This window comes from Drosophila ficusphila, unplaced genomic scaffold (genome assembly GCF_018152265.1).
Source record: "Drosophila ficusphila isolate 14025-0441.05 unplaced genomic scaffold, ASM1815226v1 contig_414, whole genome shotgun sequence".
In the NCBI taxonomy this organism is placed as follows: domain Eukaryota; kingdom Metazoa; phylum Arthropoda; class Insecta; order Diptera; family Drosophilidae; genus Drosophila; species Drosophila ficusphila.
Window position 1 is genome coordinate 523,956 of NW_025064328.1, and position 25,265 is coordinate 549,220.

Below are 25,265 nucleotides of genomic sequence, written 5' to 3' on the forward strand. Positions count from 1 at the left end.
ATTAAATTAAATAAAATTTCTATTTATATTTTATTATTTTTTTAGCTACAAGGAAATTCAAGAATTTCGTTTTTGTGTAAGAAAGCGCTGCTGTTTCACAGCTGCCACGCCCATAGCGCCGTAAAATTGTGGAACATGGGAGGGGAGCCAAAAAACAGCGTAAAACTTGACTAGGGGGCACTTTAACAAATTGTACCCATGCTTTAAAATCTGCATTCAAGGCACACACATTCAACATAGACCCACCCACAGATTAAGTTTATTTCCTAATGATGCGCAATGTTGATTAAAATGTTGCAATTCGCATTCGCTAATTGAAAGGCAAAACTGTCGCATTACAAAGGTAATAGCCAGCGGGGGTGAATGTAAAGCTGAATTGCCTGCCTCATCAAAGAATTTACGTCTAGTCAATCAAAGGTTAATTGCGAATTGTTGCGAATCAAAGAATTTTATTATGCGGGAGAGGAAAGCGCCGCCAGGAGTGTAATGTACCAGTTGAAGGGTGCCATAAGTTGTAGTAAGTAAGCCATAAAGTTTCATCGCAACTCGAACGCACACCCACCCGCACTCACATGCATTTTAATCACATAAAACTCACTTATCCTGGCAACATTTTGCGTCATTTGTAAGAGGCAAGTGTGAATACGATAGAAGCGCAGGATGGATGGGAGGTTGCCACAAAAAAAGAGGGTATATTAAGCAGGGAATAATGAGTGATACTAGCAACAAACTTAAAATTAATTGTAAAAGGACAATGTATTTTTAGATACTTTGAAGCTTACATTTATGAACATAGATGATAAATATTAAAGTTGTAAAGATGCTTCAAACTTTGTCCTTTGCAATTCGGTTTCTTTCATCAAACAATTTTATTGTAGTTAATATTTTAACGAAATTTAATGAGTATTAGTAAGGCCTAATTTATTCTTGGCTGACTTCTCTATCCTTTTTTTATCGCAAGCACATTTTCGCTTGAGTATTTGTACTACATACATGGCGTATGCGCAACATTTGCCAGCAAACAAATTTATGCGGCAACAAATAAATCGTGTAACTGTAGCTGCCACAGTTGCTGCTACCAACTCGCTTGTTGTTGTTACACACGCCATACGCAGCTGGCAGTTGGAGGCAAATAGTTTATGCGAAAAGCTCCGAAAAAAGTTTCCAATTTGCTGGCACAGAACATCTTAATTTAATAAAGTGCCCGGGGGCAGGAAAACTGAGGACTGTGAGCGGCAGATTTGGAAATTGTTGGGCTGCACGCAGATAAATCTCAATTAGGGAATACTTGAATGCAGCAATAAACAGTTGGGCCCCCATTCAAAATAGATACGTATATACCGAAAGGAAAAGAACTTTTCGTTCACTCAAACTCTGACGAGTTTTAGCTTTTTTTTATTCAAAAGGTTTCTTTTTTTTCGCTCTGGTTTAACAAAAAGTTTTTCGATTTTTTTCTCCTGCTTCCTCATGGCTAATTGACACAATTTCTAGGCGTAGAAATAGAGACAATAATTGCTTTGGCACTTTGTAACAAATAATAATTAAAGACAAATTAAAAACGAAATAATGATGAGATAATGCAATGGGTTTTCCTTGGGTTTTCCAGGGTTCTCTGATCAGAAGACTTGGACACGATGATTCTCGCGATCGCAGACCAAAATATTGCCGTTCGACATGATGGCCACGCCCTCGAGTCCTTTGAACTCCGAATCGCCGGAGCCCCAGGAACCGAAGGTCTTCAGGAAGCTGCCGTCCGGATTGAAGATCTGTATGCGGTTGTTGCCCGAATCGGCCACGAATATATAACCCTGATCATCCACAGCCACACCGCTGTATATTGAAATAAAATCAAACGAAAGCGTCCCAGTTAACACTTTGTCAATTAAAAATGGTAATTCGATTTGCTTACCGTGGAAACTTGAACTGGCCGTCGTCGGAACCCTCGCCGCCCACCGTTGAGAGGACTTTGCCGTTCACGTCGAAAATCTGCGGATACGGATAGCAGCATACGGAATACGGTTACGGTTACGGTTACGGAAAAGGTGACAGCGGAAGGTGGAGGAAGGTCAAATAAATTGCGCACGAATCTCGATGGTGAGCATATTTTAATTAAAATTGTTCACATGGCCAGACAGGCATGAAAGGCCGAGGGAATCGAGGGAAATGGGGAAAAGGGGGAAAAGGGGGAAATTGGGGAGGGGGTATTGGCTCACCTGAATCCTGTGGTTATTCGAATCGGAAACAATCACACGATTCGTGTTCGATACGGCTATATAATGCGGATGCTCAAGTTGTCCCTCGCCACGGCCGCAGGAACCGAATTTGCCAACGAAGGAACCATCGGATTGGAAAACCTGACGAATGCGAATATTCGATATAAGTTTGCAAATTGAAATGGGCACTGAAAGGAGCACTCGCAAGGATGGACCATGCACAGAGTACACAAAAACTCGCTCGCTCTCTCTTTCACATTATACTATATGCATATATTTTATATATCCAGTTAAGCCCATGAAAATTGCTGCTCCGGCATAAAGAGCCGGGTGGTGCAGCTCGAGTGTGACAAATTGGGCAAGACTCGGGCCCAAAACTCCCCACGTGCCCCACTGAGTATATAAATATTTGCATGCAAATCGAGATTGAAGAAAAGGGGTGTGCGGACTGAAAAAGGCTGCCGATGGTTGCCCAAATGGGGCTATCCCCTCCCTCACAACCTCACCTGCACTCTGTGGTTCTCCTTATCGCACACGTAAATGAAGCCGAGTGCATCGGTTGTTACGCCCCAAGGATAATTGAATTTGCCATCTGCGGTGCCCTGCGAACCGAAGGCGCGCAGGAATCGTCCTTGCGGATCGAGTACTTGTATGCGATGATTGTATCTGCAATCGAGAAGGAAGAGCATGCACATCGGCAAAAGGTCATTAAGGTTTCATTAAAGGACAACAAATATATAGTAAACTATATTAAATTCATATTTTATAAGGAAAAACCCTATTTAAACATTTATTATTTTATTGCAAAGTTTTTAATTTATTCTCGAGTTTAAAAATCTTTGTTTACGTTTTAGATTTTCCCATATTGCTTTCTTAAATTTGAACTTTTTAAGTATTCATAAAACATTGAACTTAAATTCAAACTAACACAAACTCACAACATGCGTAACCTACATTAGATTATATTATTTATATATCTTTTGAGACTTTAAATTACGTGGCACTCTTATTCTGTTTCCCTTTTTTTTTACTGTAAGTGGACGGGCCAATTTATAGGGCCATCAAATCGGCAGATTCCCCCGTTAATTGTGAACCGGAGCCGAGGGAGATCTCATTACGGGTCCCTGAAAGAAGATTCGCGGGTCGCAGGCCAAAGCGCGACGTCTTGGCATTCCAAGGTGTTGGGTGTGTGCTGTCGGATTTGGTTCGTGGATTGTACGTTGCAGGTTGTATGTTGTTGGCTGGCTGGGTGTTGGTTGTTTGGGGGAGGGATTCGTGGGTGGTGTTGGGCTTAGACCTAAGCCGCTTAACGTGCAAAATCAAAGTTGACTCACACAATGAGGATGCCCTCGGGCTCTGGGTGCTTAACGAGATTTTGCGTCAAACAATGACAGCGACTGCCGGAGGACTTGGAGTTTGGAGCCGGGAACACTCGTAAAAAGGTTGCAGATAACATGTGCAGGAGCGCCAAAAAGCCCCACACTCCGCCCGACTGACCCGGCACATGTTTCTCATTAACGCGGCTATTATGCGCTTAGCCCTGCCAATTAGAGGCGGAGCCTGGGCCCGGGAATTAATCATGCGCCTTTGTTTCGACTTAATTAAAACGCAGACTGACCGCCAGCAGATGCGCACCCACTCGGCGATAACTTTTTCACCGTCCCAAGTAGCCTATATCAATTTTTTACTTTTTTTATACCCCTCCTAGGTGAGCTACTGTAAACCATTTGTTTAATGCTTGTAATACTGTTTTGGTGTAACCTTTTTTACCCTACAAATATGGGGCGTACTTAATGTTGAAAGGAGATAAAGCTGATCGGTAAAACGCTCAATTATTTAAAGCCTTAAATGCTTTTAAATTATAATCTGGCTAAACAACTATTAACGTCTTACCCTCAAATATTATCCTTCAGAATAAACTAAAATCTAAAGTCGAATTAGAAGTGTTAAAAAATTACCTTTGGTTTTTATGATATTAAATATAAACAAAATTAAAAAAACTTCAATTATTATAGTGGCTTCTTAAGAGTATACTTTAAATCATGATATATCGTTTCGATCCCTCTACTCACCTATCGGCTATGATGTACTGGCCGATGCGGTTAACGGCCACGCCGGCGAGGCAGTCGAACTCGCCCTCGCCGTTGCCGTACTCGCCGAACTCCTTGACGAAGATGCCGTTGGAGTCGAAGACCTGGACACGATGGTTGCTGGAGTCGGCGACAACGATGCTGTTGTCGGGGCCGACGGCCAGGCCACGTGGCCATGTGAAGGATCCGGGCTCGCTCCCCCGGCCCCCCAGCTGGAAGAGCTGCTGGCGCTTGCGCAGGTACACCTGTTTAGGGATAGTACCTGCCGCTCCGGTTATACCGGCTGCTGCCGCTGCTGCTGCTACCGTAGGGGACGTAGGGGAGCCTAGCCCGTTTTTTGACCCGTCATCGTCGGAGGATGCCAACTCGTTGGCCTGCCGCAGTGGCAGCCCCAGGCTGAGTCGGCGCGACACCTCGCTGGCGGTGCTGCGTCCGCCCGTGCCGCTCGCACCGCTGCCGTAGCCGTGCGCATGCGACGACGACGCCGCCGTCGATGATGATGATGGCGTCGAACCGGCGGCGTGCGCGTCGCGTGCGCCACTGCCACTGCTGACGGCCGAGTCCTTGCTGCCCTTGTTACCGTACTTGTTCTTCAGGTACCGTGCCCACGAGCTCAAGGCCTCGCCGTCCTTGCTGTCCGTCGCCGAGCTGCCGGAGCCCAGGCCGCCGGACCGCGACGATCCCGCTCCGCGATCGGTGATCGGGGAGTTGTCGCGCGATTTCAGAGCGTGCGACGAGCGGCTGCGGGAGAGGTCGCTGCTGCCATAGCCGCTGTACCTGCAAGGACACATAATTAGCCAATGACTTCGGGGACGAGCCCGCGGGGATGGAGTGAAATGGAACGGAATGGAGTGCTTCTACAAGCCTTGAAAGTTATGAGACGCTTCTAACTGAGAAAAAAGATATATTGGGATCAGGAAAAGGATACTCTATCTTAATTTTTCCAATTTACAAATAATTTCGATAATAATTAATTTTACATTTTAGACAACTATAAAGGATAAGATCTGAAAATACATTTTTTCAATTTACCTATCAAATAAGTATTGATATTTAACATTTAATATTTTTGAGTTTAAAAAATATTTTGTTTAAAGTTATTTAAAGGTAATGCATACGAACTACTAAAAATTTTTCAAGACTCTTCAAATCAAATTGAATATTAAATAAAATAGTAATAATTTACTTGGAAATAAAAAAGGTTGTATGCAGCTGTCTTTATCCTGAATTCCAAAATTATTAAATTGAGCTTACAACTTATATAATCCCAATTTCTCAGTTTTCTGAACGAAATGGAAATAGTGCATGAATCTAGTGCTGCGAATGTACAGAGAGATTTGGAGAAGGGGCCAACTTCTTGGTTGATTTCCGGTTAATTTCGGTTAATTTGAAAACGCGCAGAATTTTGTTTTTCCTTAACCACAAATGACTAATAAGAACCAAAAGTTACAAAAATCATAAGAAACAAAAAGTAAATCCAAAAGTTGAATTAGTGTAGAGTGCAACATAAACGAGAACGAAACTTGGCGAACTTCGGACGTGGCACGCACAGAAACTCAACTCAAAAATGTATATAAAAAACGATAAAACCAAATTTAAAAGTAAATTTAAATTTAAGAGGTAGAAAAAAATATAAAACCGGGGGACAGCACACACGCACAATGAAAGCGCCCAGCGCACGACAATAAACTATCGAGGGAAGATCATTTCGATATATATGTACAGCCGACATAACCTGTATATATAGTATATGTACAAACTACAGGGCGAAAGATTTTTGGGGGGGAGATATAGCTGAAAGATCTGGTGTCTCACGCGCACCTTGAGGCCAGATAAGCGGACGGCGAGACCGTGGTGGGGGACACCGGCTCGTCCAGATCCTCGTCCTCGTTGCCAAACTGATGGGAGGAGCGGCTTCTTGCCAACCGAGTCCTGCGCTCCTTCATGGCCAAGTACCTGGAGCGGCCCGTTCCATAGCGACTGTCCGAATCGTCGCCGGTTCCGGTGGCGTCCTCATCGAAGGAGGCGGTGGGCGTGGATAGCGAGGGTTGCGTTACTATGGCGCTGCTCTTGCTCTTGTTTAGAAAGCGGCTTGTGTAGCTGCAAAAATGTTGATTCGGTTCGGTTTTTGGTATTGGTTCTAGTTTGGTTTGGTTTGCTCTACGCTCTTGGGTGTTCTGTTTATATTTTTAAAACATATTTTAAAATACTTGATAAGCATAATGACTTCGTTTTATTTGCCGTAGCTGTTGCTGTGTGTCTCATTTCTCGTTTTTTCAATTTAATCCCTTAATCCCTGGAACAACCACCGCTTAATTAACTAACTTTTAACTGGCTTAGGTCCGCGTCTGTTCCTGTGAGTGTAGGTCACATTTATTAGCCATTAAATTCCATTAAAATATATAGCAAGCCCGAGCAGAAAGTTTCTAATTAAATTCACATTTCGCATTATCGAAAGTTAAATAAAGTAGTTGGGAAAAGTTCGGTTAAGTACGTGAAATTATGGCGCCAATAGGCGTCCGTGTCTGTGTGTCTGGTTGTGTGTTTTTGTGTTTGTGTTGGTAGGTGGTAGTTGGTAGTTGGTAGCTGGTAGGTGGTGGTGGTTGGGCGGGTTAAGAAACACGAAAAGCAACAACTACTACAAAAAGACCAACGAGTACCGAGGCACGAAAAAAGAACATAAATTAAATGCTTAAATCTAGGTGAGTACAAGTACAGTAACACGGCGCAAATGGGCCAAATAAAGCAAAAGCAACAGGCAGCATCATTGGTGGCCCACAAAAGCAGGCAACACTTTTTACCGCTGCTCGATTTTCCAAAAAACAAAAACAAAATGACGAAAATTGCCACTGCATATCTGTTTACACAGCTTAATTGCCAACGATAAAACTCAGCTTAAACAAGTGGATGTTATACATGGTCGAAAGCGACGACCATTCGATACCTGCTGGCAAAAATTAAACGATTAACTTATTTATTTAAAAGTATCTTAAACATTATGAACACATGCAGTATCAGAAATGTATGTATCTGGTTTAAGGAAATTATCTTGATTACTATACACATTCCTTTTTGTTTTTGTTTCAAATAACTTAAAAAGGTAGGTGGCAACAACGTTTAACTTTGATTTGTTTAGCTACTTCTTAGACATCTCTGGTAAAAAAACAATCTACCCGGCTCTAAGTTTCCCCATTAAAAATGAAATTTATGCAGTTGGAATCTCCGGCTTTCTCGTGTAAAGCATAAATCCAGCTCCAGTTTCAGTAAGCAAACACCTAAAACAAATACGCCAGTGATAAACAGACTGACTGATGGACTTCTGGAGAATATATATGCTGGCACTCGGACTGATAGCAAATACCAATTTATCGCATTGTTCCGGCTAACTTGGAGTGCGAGCGAGTGAGCGTGATTAAGTGCGAGCAGGACGGAGTGCGAAATTGGCGGACGGGGCTGTTGTAATTACATTACGCTAGATTTGTTGCAAAGGGGTAAAAGGGTTCTCGGTATTTGTTGTCGTGCAGAAGTAAAATTAAAGAAGTTTTTGTCGCCCTGGCACAAAGGACTCGCATCGGGCCTGAAGCGGGGCGGCATTGATCCCTTTGAAAAGGGTATTGACAGAGAGACATAAAGGCGGAAAAACAGAAAACCAGACGAAATGACGGACGGGACGGACGAATGGTCGGAGAAGTAAAGTTAATTTCCAGCCCTTTGAGTGGCTCTTTGAAAGGCACCATCATCACGACTCTATTTGCCCATTGAAGGTGACTCCGAGTACTCAACGGCGAACTTGTTCAATTTTATTTTCAGCGAACATTCAAATCAAATATTTAATCAATAGGGTTAAGCACTCGTTTTAACATGAGTTGGCTTAGTGGGTTAGGCACGCGGGGGTTTTTTGTTGTTGTTGGGGATTTCAGAACTCATTCATCGTTATGGGTTAACAAACAATTGAACTATGTATGAATTCCATTGAATTCGAGTCGTGTGTTGGCCTGAGATTCGCATATAGTATTGGATGGCATATAGTATATGGTACAGTAATCGGGCTAGACATCGGCAAGTCGCTTGCGGTAACGAGCCCGGCTGGGTCTGCTTATGTACGGTATGCTAAAGGGCAGTGCACTGCAAAGATCATCGTATAGAGAACACAAAGAGAAAGAGAGTGATAGAACTGTGTGTACTGTGTGTTTACCTATCCAAGGATTGTGTGTTGTATTGTGTGTTGTGTGGTGTTTGCTGTTTGGTATTCGCTGCTGTGTCGTTTGCTATGTAAAGGTTATGAACTTGACAATTAGACGCCACACGAGGCGGACGAGCAACAAAGTGGCCAATGCCATGTTAATGCCGGCACGGAGCAATTGCACAAAGCTGCAGCGGTGAGATACAATATGGATACAAAAGATACTCTTAGAAAGCACACATTAAATCGAAACTCGTTGTGAAACCAATTCAAACCAAACCAAACCAAACGCAATCATCCATTAGGCATATCGATTAAAGCCACTCTGCAGTCGTGTGTGCAAATGTGTACCTAATTAAGATTATAAATTAATTGCAGGCCGTGTTTTTTACAGGTAATTCAATTAGTGCGGCGGAAAACGAGGAAAACAAATTACAGAGCTGCAATATTTGACATACACAATTTATATGCCATGCTCATCAGATATGTATCCGTATCGTTACATTAAAGAGCGGTAGCTACTAAGCTATCACACAGAGAAAAACAAGCTCACACAATTCTCTAGAGATTCGAAAAACATAGATTGAATTTTACGACTTTACACTCCCGAATTATTTAGTGCAGGCAATTAAACTAAATAAACTGTGAATTGGCATGTAAATAATGAATTTAATTTTCTGACTTTGCCTCACACGATTTTAGAATCATGTCTTACTTTTTTCTTTAAATTAGCAGGAAATTTAAAAATGGAACTAGGTTCCATTTAAAAAACGGAAAATATTTCAAAAAGATTTACTTTTCTATAACAGCGAAATGTTGTTCTTTTAAGTGTAACGAATTTTAAGATAGTTGTTTACCTGTTGGAATATTGGATTTAAATAAGTATTTTTAATTGCTGAAGGAAGAACTATAAATTTTTTAAAACGTGTAGAAAACAATGCTATTAATCTTCTATGCAGATTAAAACATATGTGTGTGTTTTTTCTTTTTTTTAAATTATCTGTTCCGCTCGCCTCATTAGCCATGCAAATTAGTTTGGTAATAGGAACTACATAATAACGGAAAAACGCTGAACCGTTTTCATTTTTTTTTTTCAAGTGGTTGGGTGGGTGGAAATACCTGCTGCCTGTGCCGCTTCCATAGCGATCTTCGCTCTCGCTCGCGTGATGGGGCGCGGGTACCGCGCGGGTGCGTCCGCTGCTGGTACCGCTGCCACTTCCATAACCGCTGCTCGAGGGCGTGGCATAGCTGCTCCGTCCCGCTGCCGTCGAGGAGCTATCATCTCGGGAAGCCCTCCTTGCCTCCAAGCGATCCCTGTAGGATCCACCGGAGGTGGAACTACTCGCCGCCGTGGTGGAACTTGCCGCGCTGCTGGGCGTGGATTTGCTGGTGGTGGCACTGCTGGTGGCACTTGTCTTGGCCTTGGTCTCCGGCTCCGATTCCGAATCGGACTCCGAGCTGGTCTCCTCCTCGCTGCTGGAGCTCGACTCCGCCTTCTTCTTGTCCGCCGATCCATTTGAGGCATTGGCGGTACTATGTTGCGGCAGGAAGCGGCTGACGAAGGGTTTCTTTTCCGGCACAGCCGTGGCATCTCTGGCCGTGGAGTACCTGGACGAACTGGGCGCCTTGGCATTTTGGCTTGTGGAGTTGCTGCTGCCACCGGTTGTGGCAGGTGTCGCCGCTGCTGAGGATGTGGCTGCCACGGCCGCTGCTGCTGCCGCCGAACTTGCCGAGCTTTCGGTGGAGGCACTACTATCGCTGCTTCCGGATCGCTGGGTCTTCTTCACCGCTGCCACTTGAGCGGAAACGGGCGGCTTCGACTGTTGGATTGTAGGAGTGGGAGTTGCATCAGAGTCTGTGGCGCTGGCGTTCTGAGTTAGTTCAATTTCGGTGTTGGCAAGCGACGGAACGAGTAACGAATGCGATGCAGATGCAAAATATATAGAGATTAAGATATAGAGAAATAGAGATGGCGATGCTGATATGGGAATTTCTGATAAGTGGTGGATGGTGGTTGGGTTTCTGATGAAAAAGAGAGCATTGGCTATTACAAATTCATGAGGGAAGGTTCCATTAGGCTTAGAGCTTCCTGTTTGTTTTGGTGTCTTATTGATTACCATTGAATGTTATTTTGTTACTTATAAGATTGATATGGGGAAATGTACATATGTGAATTAATTAGTTATTTTCTAAGCTTAGTTTGATGATACTTTTTTAGTCAAAATTCTTGTTTTACTATAGTACAACCCCATTAATCTTTATTAAGTATAAATTAAACAAATTCAGTTCAAGTCAACCAACATTCAGAATATTTAATGTAATCTAAAAGGCAAACTAGTGAGTTGGGTTTTTATTAATCCCTACCAAATAATATTTTTAATGTAGTATAAGCACAAGCATGCTTTAAAAAAAATATATATATGCTATTCAATTTACGAGCCACATATCCCTACTTTTCGATGGGATGTTTTACTTGTTAGGAATCAGTAAAATAACTCTTGTAATTTTTCCTTTGTTCTCCTACTTTATTTTGCAGACTAAAGCTTCCTCTTCTAATATTTATGACTTTATGCAGCATAATAACAAGCAGTAGCTTCCAGATCCAAACAAAGTAAGTCGTAAAATTCTGGGAAATAATAAATGCCCGGCATCCGACCCTTTTCATTAGATATGATATTTCATCCACTCCCTTTGATGTGGCCCTAATTGATCAGACAACCTTTTCCTATTCCCATTCGGTAAATGCCAAAAACAAGACAAATATGCAGCAACTGTGCATATGTCAATACCGCACAGGCATCCCACTTTATATACATACATACCCTATATAGTGTGTGGTTTAGTCATTCACACAGATACAATACACACGCACACACACACACGGACAGCTGGAAACATTGTCAAACTGACGGAAGCAGCCGCATCGCTGACATTCGCATGATGGCGAAATTTTCGCCATTGAACCCGTCTCTGTCTGCTGTGTTTTTTCCTTGATGGTGGGCGGGGGTGTGGCAACAATGTGTGAATGCATGACAGTCGCAAAGGGGGCGGGGGAAGTTGTGGAAATGGAGGGAGTGGGGGTGGGAAAATTGGGCAGAGAGTAAAGAAATACATACACAACAGAAATATTTACAGCGGACATCAGAAATTGTAAACCAACAAAACGGCAGCGAAAAAATAAAGAATGGCATAAAAAGTATTCGAAATTATGAGAAAAGAGAGAGAATATAGAGAGAAAATGAGAGGAATGTCGCTTTGTTGATCAGGGTCTGCGGTTTATTCAGCTTGACAGCATTTGCCAAAGAAATTTAGTAACATTTAAGCAAATTAACATCACTACCACATCGTTTGTCCACTTGCAAGAGAAAGATTCGCAGCGATATGTAGATATAAACATAAAGATAGAGATAGATATAGATAGATAGAGAGAGAGAGAGAGAGAGAGAAAGGGAGAAACAGAAAGAATCGAAAGAAAATACTTGTTACATCAAAGGAATTTCGTAATTTCTGGTTGCTTTATTCGCTTTAACTTTTGTGCAGTCTCTAACTAACGATAAGGTAAAGGATGTTAAACTACATAAATAAAAATCTAAATATATATCCATATATTTGTATACAATATTGTACAATTCTGATGTCCGAGTTTTGGGTCGAAACTTTGCCGTGCCGTGCATTCGGATTATTTATAGCAGTCGGGGAACAAAGGTTCTGACCCAAAACAGCATTAGGTGAAAGGCGCTCACAAGACAATAAACGTAAGTAAACCAAATGGAAATAATAAAAACAATCAGAGTAAATCAAATAAAGACATGAACTTAACGTACACGTACACATAAAATAACATGAACAGAAAAAACCAGGTAGGTAAATCAAAGTAAATAAAAACGAAAACGAAAATGGGACAAGTTCCGGGTAAATGGTTTTGGTTAGGTAAGATTAACAGTAAAAGTAACAATAAACGGTAACAGTTAAGTTAAGTTGCTCTCTCGACTGGATTGACAAAGAAAAAGAGGAGAACACTTACGGAGCGGAGGGGAAGTGTGAACGATGGAGCACAAATAAAGAACGAAGCACACATGGCGTATACGCAATTATTGTTTTAAGTTCTTTTGGCGGGATTTTGCAAAAACACAAGGGTAAAATACTGAGCCAGGCCACAGTGACAGCGATTTCACCTTTATATATTCTACAACGCAACTTGTAACTTTGAAGTTGTCTAACTGAAGCAGCAAGAAATTGTTTTCCTAAAATGTTTACGTAATCTTGTTAAGTTGACATACATATCTCATAACTCAAAACCCAACCCCAAGATACATAAGTGGCAGAGGAACATTGTGTGTATTAATGTTAAATATTAAGTTTAAGTAGGTATTCAGCTAAAGAGGGTAAGTAAATCCCTTTATTTTTGACTAATTACACTTATTACGTCCATATTTTAGGAATTATTTGTATTGCTTAGGCTTTCCCATATACTTTAATCAGTTTTACTAACCTAATTGCTTAAAGCGAATATAATTGCCTTATACTTCCTAATCGTTCAGTTACTTTTCAGTGCTACCCCTTTTATCCCTTCTGCAACGTGTGAAAATGTAATATTTTCATTAACTTCTTCTGTTTAACAATCTCAATCTTCCTCTTCGTCTTCATCTGTGACCTCTACCTCTTCTTCAGTGTATTCTTCTTCCTCCTCTTCTTTGGCACTTTCTTCGATAGATTTATCGGTTTCTTCCAGAGGTTGCTCATTGCTTATGTGATCGACTGAACTTTCTTCAGCTTTTGGAGAAATATCATTTTCCGGTGGCAATACATTGATCACAGGTGGATTTTGGGTTTCTGTTTGAGCTGTTCTATCTGGCTTTTCTTCAGCTTCTTCTTCTTCTTCACTCTCTTCGTTGGCCGTTACTTCCTCGTATTCGGAAGAGTATTCTTCTTCTTCGGGAACTTTCGAAGAAGTGGCTTTCGAAGCCTTTTCTGGTAGATTAAGAACTTCTCTTGAAGCCTCTTCTACCACACCCACTGAAGGTTCCTCCACCTGTTCTACCCCTTCCCCTGCTGATTCTTCTTCCTCCTCCTCCTCCTCCTCCTCCTCCTCCTCCTCCTCCTCCTCCTCCCCTTCCTCTTCAACTTCTTCTTCGCTGTCACTGCTGTCATTGGCCACGCCTTCTTCTTCTGTATTTGCCTCATTCACACTTACCTCGGCTCGCGTCGTCGATGCGGCACTGTTACGCACTGGAGACGCCGCCTGATTGGAGCTCCCATCGCTCTCTTCGCCACCTCGATTCTTCAGGGCCGTCACTCGCTGATCGGCGGCGGTGTCGCCACCGCTTGAGCTCGATGTGGCCGCTCCCGATGCCGCCGAAGTAGCTGCCGCATTCTTGCGCTTCTGACGTGCCAATTCTTCCTCGTCGGCGGCCGTCTGCTGATTCTTCTGCTGCTGTCGCTGCATGGCGGCCTTTTGGGCTTGAATGGCGGCTTGAACGGCCGCTTGAGCTGCTGCCGCCGCATCGGATTTCTTCTCCTTCTTCTCCTTGCCAATATCGGCCAATCGCTGGACAACTCGCGAGCAGTCGCTCAATCGGATGATGCCACTCAGCTGGCCGCGCGACACATCCTCGCTGTCCAGAACGCGATCCTTGCGCTCCTTGAGCTCCTGCTGCCGCTGCTGCTGTTGCTGCTCGCTGTCGGAGTCGTCGTTCTGGTGGGAGCGTACGAATCTCGAGCGGAAGCGGGACGACTTGCCCGCCCTGCCCGAAGAGCCCTCGTTCTCGTAGTCGTTCTCGTAATCGTAATCTCCACCGCGACCATAGCGATCGTTATTCGCGTGGGTGGCGCTGCGTTGCGGGCGTTCACCGAATTTCCGACCGCCCAGAACGGGTTCATCATTGTAACCACTTCGCTCCTCCTGCTGGCGGAACTGGGTGGCCAAGCGGTGATCACTCTTCGATCGCATCAGTCCCGGTTGCAAAGCACTTGGTGGTGCCAAATGGGAACTGCTCACCGAACCGCCACTCGGTGTTGAATGGGGTGCTATGTTGAGGTCACCAAAGGTGGCCAGGTTCATCACCAGTTGATTGGGATCGATCGAGACCAAGAACCTCACCCGGCGACTGTAGTCGTTATTCTCGTACTCAAAGTGACGCAGGAACTCCACCGTCTTCAGGAAGATCTCCTTGGTGTCCATCAGCTCGCAGTCATCCCAATCGACTGTTTCGTTCATGTACTTGTCCACCGTGTCGCAGTTGCTGCTGATGTTCGTGATCTCCAGATCGAGATTCTCCTTCAAGGTGGTCAGGTTGCGCAGCTCCACAGCAAGATAACGATCGATTTCGCCCTTCAGCTGGTCGGAACGATCCTTGATGGCCTTCGTGATCCGCTGGTAGATCTCGTCGATCTCCTCCGTCACACTGATCGCGTTCGTCTGCAGGCTCATCGTGTTCTTCTCGATGATCGCCAGCGAGTCCTGCAGTCGGTGCAAACTGCGACGGATCTGGTTAGAAAAGAGTTAAAGATCAATAAAAGTTTATTAACTTTAATAATAATAAATATTCCATCAAATGAAAAACTAAAACGGGATTACTTAACGCTAACTTTGCCAGTTAGTACTTTAATAATTGAAGTCTGATTGCTCAGCTTAAATTTTTTGTATTAGTTAGCTAAGATATATTTGGGTTTATAGTATTACCAACTTATTTATATTTAAACTAAAATGGATATATTTTCTTACCTGTGAGTTAAATCGCGTGATCTCGCGACGCAGAATGTCCATGTGGGCGCTCTTGCAGTCCTCGCAGATCTTTTTCTCGCAGTGTGCACAGTGGGACAGATAGGCCTTTTCCGAGCAAACGCCGCATCGCTCCATAATTTGTCCTGCAAGCGGACAGAGGGGAAGCAATTATTAATCAGTGCTGGCAGCCAAAAAACACACTTCCATTTGGAAGGCCCCTCAAATGACTTCCTTCCTGCTTGAGTTGGACAATAAAATGTCAAGTATGCCGACAGCAGCAGCTCATCAATTTGCACTCTTGGCAACAATGTCTTGCCACATGACGGGGATACCTAGTCGGGGATACCTAGTTCAGCGGGGCAAGGATGTCGGGGCGCATGTCTGTTGTATTCACTAATGCGATTTCAAGAGCACGAAATCAACTGCACCTAAGCGCCAGTTATGCAGCTAGACTCGTGTGCAAATCTTTGCATCGTGAGAAAATCTTATGTTCGAGATTTTGGAGAAAATAATAAAATATGTACTCGGCGATTAAGTTGTAAAAAAATCTTGGTTACAAAAAAAAAGAATAAAATCTTTTAAAAATAAGTTTTTTCAATCATTTTCATATTATATAATATGTTATTATTTTAATGCTGATTGATTCAAGACTCAAAAGATTCTTTCCGTGTGCCCACCGTTTTATGTGTGTCACATCCCTTGGCAAAGGATCCTTTGGCTCGTTGACGATGGGATGCCTTTGCCATTGCCGGGGCAATGCAAATAACGAGCCTCAGCAATGGGGCTACAATGCAAACATGGCGAAGAAGACGTCGTTGCTGCTGCACAGTCACAGCTTGAAAAAGTAAACTTTTCTGCATCAATTGCTGGCATTGGCAATGCCTTGATGAACACTCCTCAGTGGCTTTCCCAGCTTTTCCAGCTCCACAACAAACTGGCGGGAGGTTGAAGGGAATGCTTTATGCCAATAGTTGGCTTCTGTATTTTCTCGTGTAATCATATGGAAAAGTGAATTTGCAAATGCCACATGAAAGTTGTACCAGAGCTCGTTGTCCTTGCTATATCCATAACACGAAAAGGATTCCTTTGTTTCACACATTTGCATAGCCCAGGAATTTTGGGAGGCAAAAGGAAAAATTTGTTTCGGATGCACAGAAAGAACAATTTAAATTTTGTCAAAAAAAATACATTTTTTTAACATTTTACTCAATTAAGGGTTCACAACTAAACGTTAATGTACTCATAATAAAATATTTAAATCTGCTATCCTAACATTCCTCTTAACTTTTCTATATCTTTATTTAATAATAAATCTTTTTCGAATTTATTTTCTTTCTGTGCGATAGTTAAATCCAAGAGCTTTGTCTGCCTTATTAACTCACACTTGATCCTGATTGCAGCTCAAAAGTTGCAAGCAATTTGCATATTTACTTACGACTATCAAGTTTTCCCTGAAAGAATTGCGTAGTCATTCCAAGAAGGAGGTAAAACCACATTTTAGTTGGGGCCAAATGCAAATTGCTCAAACGAAATCAATTTGGCTTTGCTTAGTTTTAATTGCTATCAGATGGCGAGAGTGCCTGACTTTTTAATTGGAAAGCCAAACATAATGGCAAATGGTACTTTTTCGGCCTTTGTTTTTCAACGGAATTCCCAACATTTTCTGCTTTCCGTTTTTAGTGAAATTTAATTAAAGTTACATCAATGATTACATGGCAATACTTTTTATTAATAAATTTGTTATTTGCCCTTTGACGTTTAACAAACAGTTTTATTCGTTCGGAATTTGCAAGCTTATATTGGATTTTCATTCCCAAAGGGCAAACGTTTGCTTTTTAAGCCATTAAAATTTAAAATGTCAAAAATTTTTACCTGATGTGGGATCGGGCAGTTCGCCGGTGATTTCGATGTGCAGCTCCAAAAACCTTTGCAGGGTGACGTTCGTGGGAAAGGCCTGCACTCCATTGTAGGGTATCCGGTGTTCGGCACGACATTCCGGGCATTTTACCTACGTGATTCGCAGAAATGTTTTCATTAGTTTAGAAGATAAATTTAGCTTGAGGCGATGATTAAATAAATTTCTTAGAAGCAAATGCAATTAAGAATGTTTCTTTACTGTTTATTAACTTAACGCTAATAATCCGATTTGATTTTGTTCACTAACCGTTTCTAGTATAACTTAAACTTCATTGAGCTGTTCGCAACTTTAAAAACCTATCACATTTCGTTAGTTGCATGTGAAGGCATCTTGAGTGCGCTTTTCATCTTCTGTCAGTTTTCTCTTGCCACAAAGATCAATTTAATCTTGTTGCTTTTCGTTTCGCATGACAGGTATTGCAACTCGCGAACCCTCTCCCTTTACAACCATGCTTTTTAGGTTTTTTTTCTTGAGTTTGGCCAACACAATGAAAATGCTTACCAATTATTTGCGTGGCGCTGGCTAAAAGCCAAAACAAAATTTATAAATACATGCAGACATGGGCGCTCTATAAGTAGCGCAGCACACAGATACACACTTTCGTATACTTGTGGGTTTATTCGAGCCTACATATATCCATGCCTTTCTATATAATTTTTCAACAAGATATCTACGCAAATGCGCCGAGAGCAGAAAGATAAATACAACATTTTCGGGGGCGTCTTGTTGGGCGCCTTTTTGTTTTTCCACCCATCATTTTTTTTGTATCATTTCCCTTGTGAGATTTTTAGTTAAGCAGATACACTGAAGGGAAAATCACTATTAATTTTACTATCAGGATTAGTATTTTCTTAAAATTTAATGTAATTGCCATAAAAAATCTTCATCTGAATTAAATCGGTATATAATTAATTGTTAAAAATATCTCTAATAAGATTAAGCGAGAAGAACATAAATTTTCAAATATATTCATTTTCGAGTTTCTGTATATTTAAATTCTTCTACCAATTGTTCGCAGTGTACATCAGTGATGTGTGACGTCGGCGGCATTAACCAAATTGCCGCACTCACACAATGGGGCCGTAAGCTACGTGCAGTCGCACAGTGGGATGATTAATGATGATCGCCTTACCTGCCGGCGCACATAGTCGACCAGTCCCTCCATGCAGGGCTCCATGCAGAAGGAGTGCTGGCATGGCAGCAGCTTGGGGATGCGGTACCTGTCCAGGCAGACGCAGCACGTCAGAAGCTGCTCGAATTGCTCCATGGCTCACTGACATGAAAAAAAGAAAAAAAGGGACGGGAATCAAATGCAAAACAGTCATTAGACCTGATTCGATTATACCGCAAAAGCGCTGTCAATTTGATATTCATATCATTATAAATTCAGGACTCCCACCCCAGCCTAAGCTCATCATAAGACGACAGACCGACCGTCTGTCAGGCGGTAAGCTGCGCCCAAATACGAATAAAAAAAACGGGAAAAATCCGATTGCCACGAAATTCGTGCATTTGAATGAACACACAACACAGGACCCACAGCCAGAACCCAAAAGTCATACAATAAATTGACCGTTTCGTTGTCGTAAGTCGCGAGCCGACTTCATTTGGCCCGGGTAAATACACTAAGCCACAAATCTGCTTATGGCTGCTTCATTAAAAGCGGCTCTAACAAGTTTATTTAGACGAACCCAAGATACTCAACAGTATCAGATGTTTTTCCTTCCCTCCAATCGACCTCATCAGCAAATGAAAGCCGAGGAAAGCGACGCTGAGATATGAGAGTTCGGAAAGCTACATGTGTCTCCAATTTCGGTGCACTTCAAGTCAACCATTATTTAAATCTTATTCAGCATTTATGCTTTTTAATGGAAACATACATTGTTCTATGAAGTATGGTTTAAGTTAAAACAGCTGAAAGACTTTCTATTATTCCTAGATTACAATGAGAAACTGGAAGCATGATTTACTTAATCTGTGTGATGCATTTCCGGTAGTTGCCAAAATTCATTGACATTAAATGAACTTTAAAAATGTTTATAATAGTCATGACGTTAAAAGAAAAATATTTTCCTTCTATTTGGGTTTAATAATAATGATTGTGTATATTCAAGCATACGTTTGTCTACTTTATTATGTTTACATTTTCATAACATTGGAAAAAAACGTCAATTATTATTATATTTTTGTATTAGTTTAAATGCATAAAGTTATGTTTAATTGTAGTCGTTTTCCCTATCAAAAGTTTACACAAAAACTATAAGCATATTGGTCATTGCTATATTTATATAAAGTATTTCAAAAATGTAAATAAAACAAATAACGTTATAAAATATTTCAAAGAGGCAGCACTTTTCGAGTAAATTTTACAGAGGCGATAAATCTGAAATCGTATATGTAAAGCAGTTCCCATTGCACAATTTCATAAGCTACTTGCAACATGTTTTAAGACTCTGTAATATCTTTCTCACATTCGCCTTCCTTATGGAAAAGGGAACATTGCTGGCCACAGTTGAGATTTTAATAATAAAAATGACACACATTTCGTATTAAGAGGGAAGAAAGGCAGCAGAAAGCCAGCCACGTATATGAAGTATAAATATAAATACGATTTCGCAGTTGCTGGCAATATGCATCGCGTATACGCCGCGTGTGTCGCGCACAAATTCGAACCAATGCGCACTTCCTGCTCGTAAATAAACGCTAAATGTGGGAGGATATAGCCATGGAATCTGTGCTCCATGTCCATAATATCCACCGCTAATTGTCGTGCGCCTCTTTGCCATTATTGTCGTGTTTGGTTTGCTTTGGTTTGGTTTGGTTTGGTTTCGGATATTTAAAGCATCAATTTAATGCGGCCAAAAGTTCACAATGATGATATCGCATAAAACGTATATATGTAAAAGCTTACCAACATATGCGAACGAAGTGCAATTAACTGGAAAATGCGCTTAAAATCAAATTGAATAGAAATTGTGTCGCTCGCTCAAATTGTGCGTACTGAATAAAGGAAAGAGGGTGGTCTTTTAGAAAGTTGAGGTCTTTTTTTGGTTTCGAGCGGAGTGCAGTGTGTGTGGCGAATCTAATTTAGCCATTGCATTTGTGAATCGCTGCTGAAAGGATTAAAATGAATAGCAAAAGCTGCTCGCCAGCATAATGGAAGCCACCGAAAACCGCCATAACCAACTGAAACCCACCGCCCACTTTTGCATTTAGTTTAAACGGGTAAGCGTAGGGAGGTCATTTGGCCAGGGTTGCTGAAAGAAATCCTCCCCCCCAAAAGTACTGGCATACATACATTGCTGAATGCATTCGCAGGCAGCAGAGTGAGTAATTTTCCGAAATACCAAACCAATTATCCGTGAAAATCTGAAATGCTCTTGAAGCAGAAAGTTGTGTTTTCTGGTTTTCCCTGAATTTTCGCACTGCTCTTTGTTTTCATTCAAATGCCAGATTGATGGCGACAGTTGTTCAATGTTTTGTTTACAGAAAGAATCGCCGAGAAAACCATTAACCTTGAGGGGGGTTAAAATTAAGTCGTGTTATGCGACAGGAAGCAGTTAATGGCCAAGAGGAAACGGAAACACACACACCCACACACACACACGCACACACTTGACCCTCGGTAAGTTTTTTGGCGAAAAGAAAAAGCCGAAATGGGTCAAACTTTTCGCGCTGTTGACAGTTTGTGACAGAAAATCATCAACGCAAAGCACTGAAAATTGAAATCAACACAAATAAATTGAAATGAATTCGATGAAATTTGGGTCAGCCGCAGCTGAACAGAAATCCAAAAAAGAAAATGATGACCACAACCCGACTCACCAATAGAAATGGAAAACTGTTTGGCAATCCTTGCTGTTGCTGTCAAAGCGGCACTCGAAGGCAATCATAAAATGCAATTGGTTTGGCAATGCGAGAATCCTTAAAACTCAATCGTTTCCAACTCGTTTTGGGCACTTTCATTAAATGTATACAATCAATCGATTTCCGTTCGCCTTACTTTACTTTCAAATATATATCTAATTCGGTACGATTTCGTTTGAATTGTTTCTTTTTATATTTTTTTTTTTTTGGCTCTTTAAATTTTTGCTGGGCAACGCGCCTTGTAGAATTCGATTGGAAATGTAAAAAGCGACTGAAGGCAAGTGAAAATTGCCAAGCACATGAGCAGTCTACAATATTTTAAATATATACAATCCGCCGCATTCTCTCCCAATTTTGCTGTGTATCTGCGGATACTTTATGTATATCGTCAGGCGAGAGAGAGTGAAACAAAACAAAATGCGCGATCGCAAGACCAACGCAAAAATATATTCTTGGCACCATGCGTGTGTATCTGTGGCTGCAGTCCATTAATGAGATACAAAGATACAAATGAGTACTTCGCCCTGCATGTGACTTCGAAATGGAGTTCTCACTTCTCGCCTTGGACCTGGACATCGGCTACTTATTGGCTTATCCCAAATTACTTTCGTACACATAAATACATGTACGCACTCTCTTGACGTCATCAACTGAGCTGGTTTTCTTATTCGAACGCACGCCGGCATTTTCCATCTATATCCCATTGCTGAGCTATTTGTGTGCTTTGTGTATCTCGCTGTAACGAGCCCTAAAAATAAATTTCATTGAAAATTGGAGCGAGCATCGCTCGAATTCGCCGCGCCCCCCACGAATCCCTCTGCTCTGCTAACTAGTTAACCGCAGTACTAATTGGGAAGATACCACTTCTATCAAAAAATAAAGGATAGCACTTTATTTAAATTTTTAATTACCTCAGAAAGCTACAAAACAAACCTATGTACCTACTAATTTACATTAATTATTTAGTAAAGGCTTTTCGATAGGTTTTTTAAAATACATAATAAATTTTAATTAATTTATTGGGTTTTCATATAGAAATAAGAACATTGAAACTCCTTAAACAGTTTAATGTATTTTTATTAACTGAAACAGCTGCAAACTTTTTCACTTCTTCCAAATTTCATTCCCATTTTCAAACTATCCGATTTCTAAGGTATTTTTCCTGTGCACGCTTCTCAAGGTCAGAACTCCGTTTCTTTGGTTCTATACTGAAGATATATGCACATCTCCCTTCTGGGAATGCACTGAAAATAGAAACTCACTAGCCCGGAATTCACAGACTGCAGTCTGCACTCCTTGGCCAAAAAAAGAACTGCACAGTATTTTTGGGCTATAAATAAACGAAGCAGACAGAGGAGCAGATGCAATCGAAACTTTTTGAAATTTTAGCAGAGAAAACCTCGCACTCCCAAAAGGAAAACTTTAAACTACAAAGTATTGTGACGTTCCAATTTCAGCAGCTATTACTTACGGTTACTACTGCTGTTTTTTCTTTTTCTTTTACTAAGGTATCCGAGGCGCCCTTGAACGGGGCCTGTTCCTTTGGCTGTTAACTCTGCTGGCTGAAAGCAAAAAAATCAAAAGGAAAAAGATTTTAAAGGTAAGAGAGTTTGCAGTGCCAAATTTGATGATTAATCGATTGAGAGCTCTTGGCCGCTGTTCAACAGGAAACAAATCGAAATGAGAGACGCGATGGCGACATCAATTGAATCGGTCAACATTTAATGGTCAGATCGATTTCGCTAAAATGAGAGAGATGAGGTCGAACAGCCATTTACCTGGCCATTAACACGCTGCACATAAGCCGCATGATGCCAACTTAATTACACGGCCTCAAAGGCTGCGGTAAGCAAAATAATGATGAAGGTGGGCCGTCGTGGGTGGTGAAAGGTAATGATAAAAGGTAATGAAGTCCGGAATGCGCTTAAGGTTCGCGTATTGTGCACTGTCACAGATAAGCTCCTTGGCTGCACACACTTGACCAGGTTAATGAATGGGCAGGTGGAACGAACATCTCGCTTCGAAAGTAGATCAATTCAATTAACTCACGGCACTGGAAGCGAAGTTGCTTCCAATTAACAGAAACAATAAAACAATGGAAAACCAATTTCCGAAACTATAATGACACGATTACATACGAACTCCCTTATTGGAATTCTCGATATATAAAACACAGAGAAAAATAATACTTTTGAAGCTACTGGTACTTGCAGTTAAATATTTTACGAATTTATAAAACTATAAGCTATAAGGTTACTGAAACTTTGTTGCACAAGCAAAAAGAATACAAAGATTTTCAGACTTTGCGGACTTATTATTAGTTAAATATAATATAAAGGAATAAAGAAGTAATTGTTTTTTAAAGTTAAGGTGAGTGTACGCACAATATGTACCAAGGCAATATTTTTCGCTTCATTAAAAGTTAAATGCATATTTCATTCATTACTTTTCTGAACTTTAAATGAACATTTTAAACACATCATGTTTGAGCAGACATCATGTTTAATGATTAGTTAAGTATTTTCGAAAACAAAAACTATACAATGTAAGCTGTATTACCAGTTATCTTGCGAAAAGGTCGATTTAATCTAAGTTTTGAGAGTTGGTCCGTAAATTCGAGCACCCAAATCAAAACTAGTTTAAGTGAGTATCTATTGCAGAAAACTGCAATGGCACTTCTTTAAAGCAGGCACCGACCTTGAACTTCCGCCAAGCTGAAGCACTCTCGAAAAGAGCAAAGGATGGGTGAATGGGTCGTTGGGGGTGGTGGGCCGAAATGAGAGAGATGGAAATGCGAAAAAAATACGAGTGCCCACAATAAGGCTAAAAGGAAAACGGGGGAAAATTGTTGCCTACTTTCAGGCGGCTCATAAATTCAATCCCACACCGCTCTCTCACTTAATCTTCCGCATTATTTTTGTATTTCGAAACGAGAAATTAAATGTTTTGTGTGCGAGGTGTGAAAATGAAAATAAATACAAGAAGCGAACCACAAACATTCCAAGCGGAGGGATACAAAGAAGGAGCGAGAACAAGCAAAACCGAAACCGAAAACAGAAAACAGAAAGCAAACAAAGCAATCAATGATAAGCGGGCAGCGGGCAAAAGACAAACACAAACAGCACAAATGGAAATAGAAAATCTCTGAAAATGTCGCTGATTGAATCGAACTAAAAATAAGGCAGCAACGCGGCGTATGAGCAATGTGCGTCTGTCTCTGTGTTTGTATGTGTGTGTGTGAGTGTTTGTGTGTGGGCAAATTATTGCCATACTTTTTGATGAGCTATGCACACACACACGTACGCACACCCAACGGTATCCAATAGATCCTCATCTACATACATTTCTATACATGATTATGTCAAAATGTGTTAATAAATTTTGAACGCGAAGCTGAAGACGATGAAAATAATTTTGACAGCTTTTCACGATTGCGGGAAGTGTGGGAGTGTTTGCGGGCTGCTGGGAAAACTGAATTGTCAGCCAGGTGACATTTTCATGAGCTCCTTCTCTCGCCGGATTCTCACGCCTTTTCTCTCGTTTTATTTTCTGGTTTTTTTTTACATAATCAGCTGCCATTGAAGGCGCCGAGCTCATCTCCATTTGAATGCGTTTCCAAAAACGGGTTTAAAATGAGGATGTAATACCCCGCCCGACTCACTTGCGTTGGTTTCTCCTATTTGCTGATGGTTCGCGTAACTTTTGCAAATTTATTCGCATGCCTTGGCGGCAAAAGGACTTTCACTGGCTTCACTTTCAAACTGTCGCTCGATGTGTAATTTCCTTGGATTAAACTTACACTCGCGTCGCGATTACTGGTGCTTTTTTGGCTTTTAACCGCACCCTCACGCACCGCGCGACAGGTGAAAGATCTTTGGACAGATCTTAGCACCTTTCTATATACACTATATGGGTATATATATATATATATATAGGGGGATTGGTATCGAACCGGGCTATAGGTATTATCGGCGAATCGGTCCGCACGTCCACTCGCGAGCGTGCCAGAAATGAAAATGAATGTTTTTCTCCGCTTGACTCTCGGTCCGTTGATGATCAGCCGTTCTTGAGGTGAAATTTTATAAATATAACCTGAGGCAACAACAAAAGTGCCACAAATATTTCTGTGTCTTCTTCCCACTTTCACGTAGAACTTTTGTTGTTACCCAGCTTCACCCGACCCCAACGAACCTGTGTATGAATCTTCCATATAATATGTATATATACACCATAATTTTCTGTAAGAATTCATATTGCTTTTTACAATGTC

The 25,265-nt window shown here is 41.4% G+C and overlaps 1 protein-coding gene across 11 annotated transcripts; it reads right to left on the reverse strand.

Annotated features, from left to right (window-relative positions):
- Positions 1-1,363: 1,363 nt before the first annotated feature.
- Positions 1,364-25,012, reverse strand: LOC108095159 (RING finger protein nhl-1). Of its 11 annotated transcripts, XM_017196110.1 has the most exons (14): positions 24,657-25,012; positions 22,467-22,557; positions 18,261-18,401; positions 17,083-17,218; positions 15,211-15,353; positions 13,681-14,973; positions 11,827-11,841; positions 9,606-10,306; positions 6,125-6,403; positions 4,286-5,080; positions 2,720-2,879; positions 2,214-2,354; positions 1,910-1,986; positions 1,364-1,830 (listed from the first exon to the last, which is right to left on the reverse strand). In XM_017196110.1, the coding sequence occupies exons 3-14, from the start codon at positions 18,393-18,395 to the stop codon at positions 1,617-1,619; spliced, it is 4,089 nt and encodes a 1,362-aa protein (XP_017051599.1). In that variant the 5' UTR covers positions 18,396-18,401; positions 22,467-22,557; positions 24,657-25,012; the 3' UTR covers positions 1,364-1,616. The 11 variants fall into 11 exon arrangements, with proteins under 11 accessions (XP_017051599.1, XP_017051601.1, XP_017051600.1 ...); XM_017196112.1 differs by lacking the exon at positions 11,827-11,841 and having other exon boundaries at positions 13,717-14,973; XM_017196111.1 differs by lacking the exon at positions 11,827-11,841.
- Between the last annotated feature and the right edge of the window lie 253 nt (positions 25,013-25,265).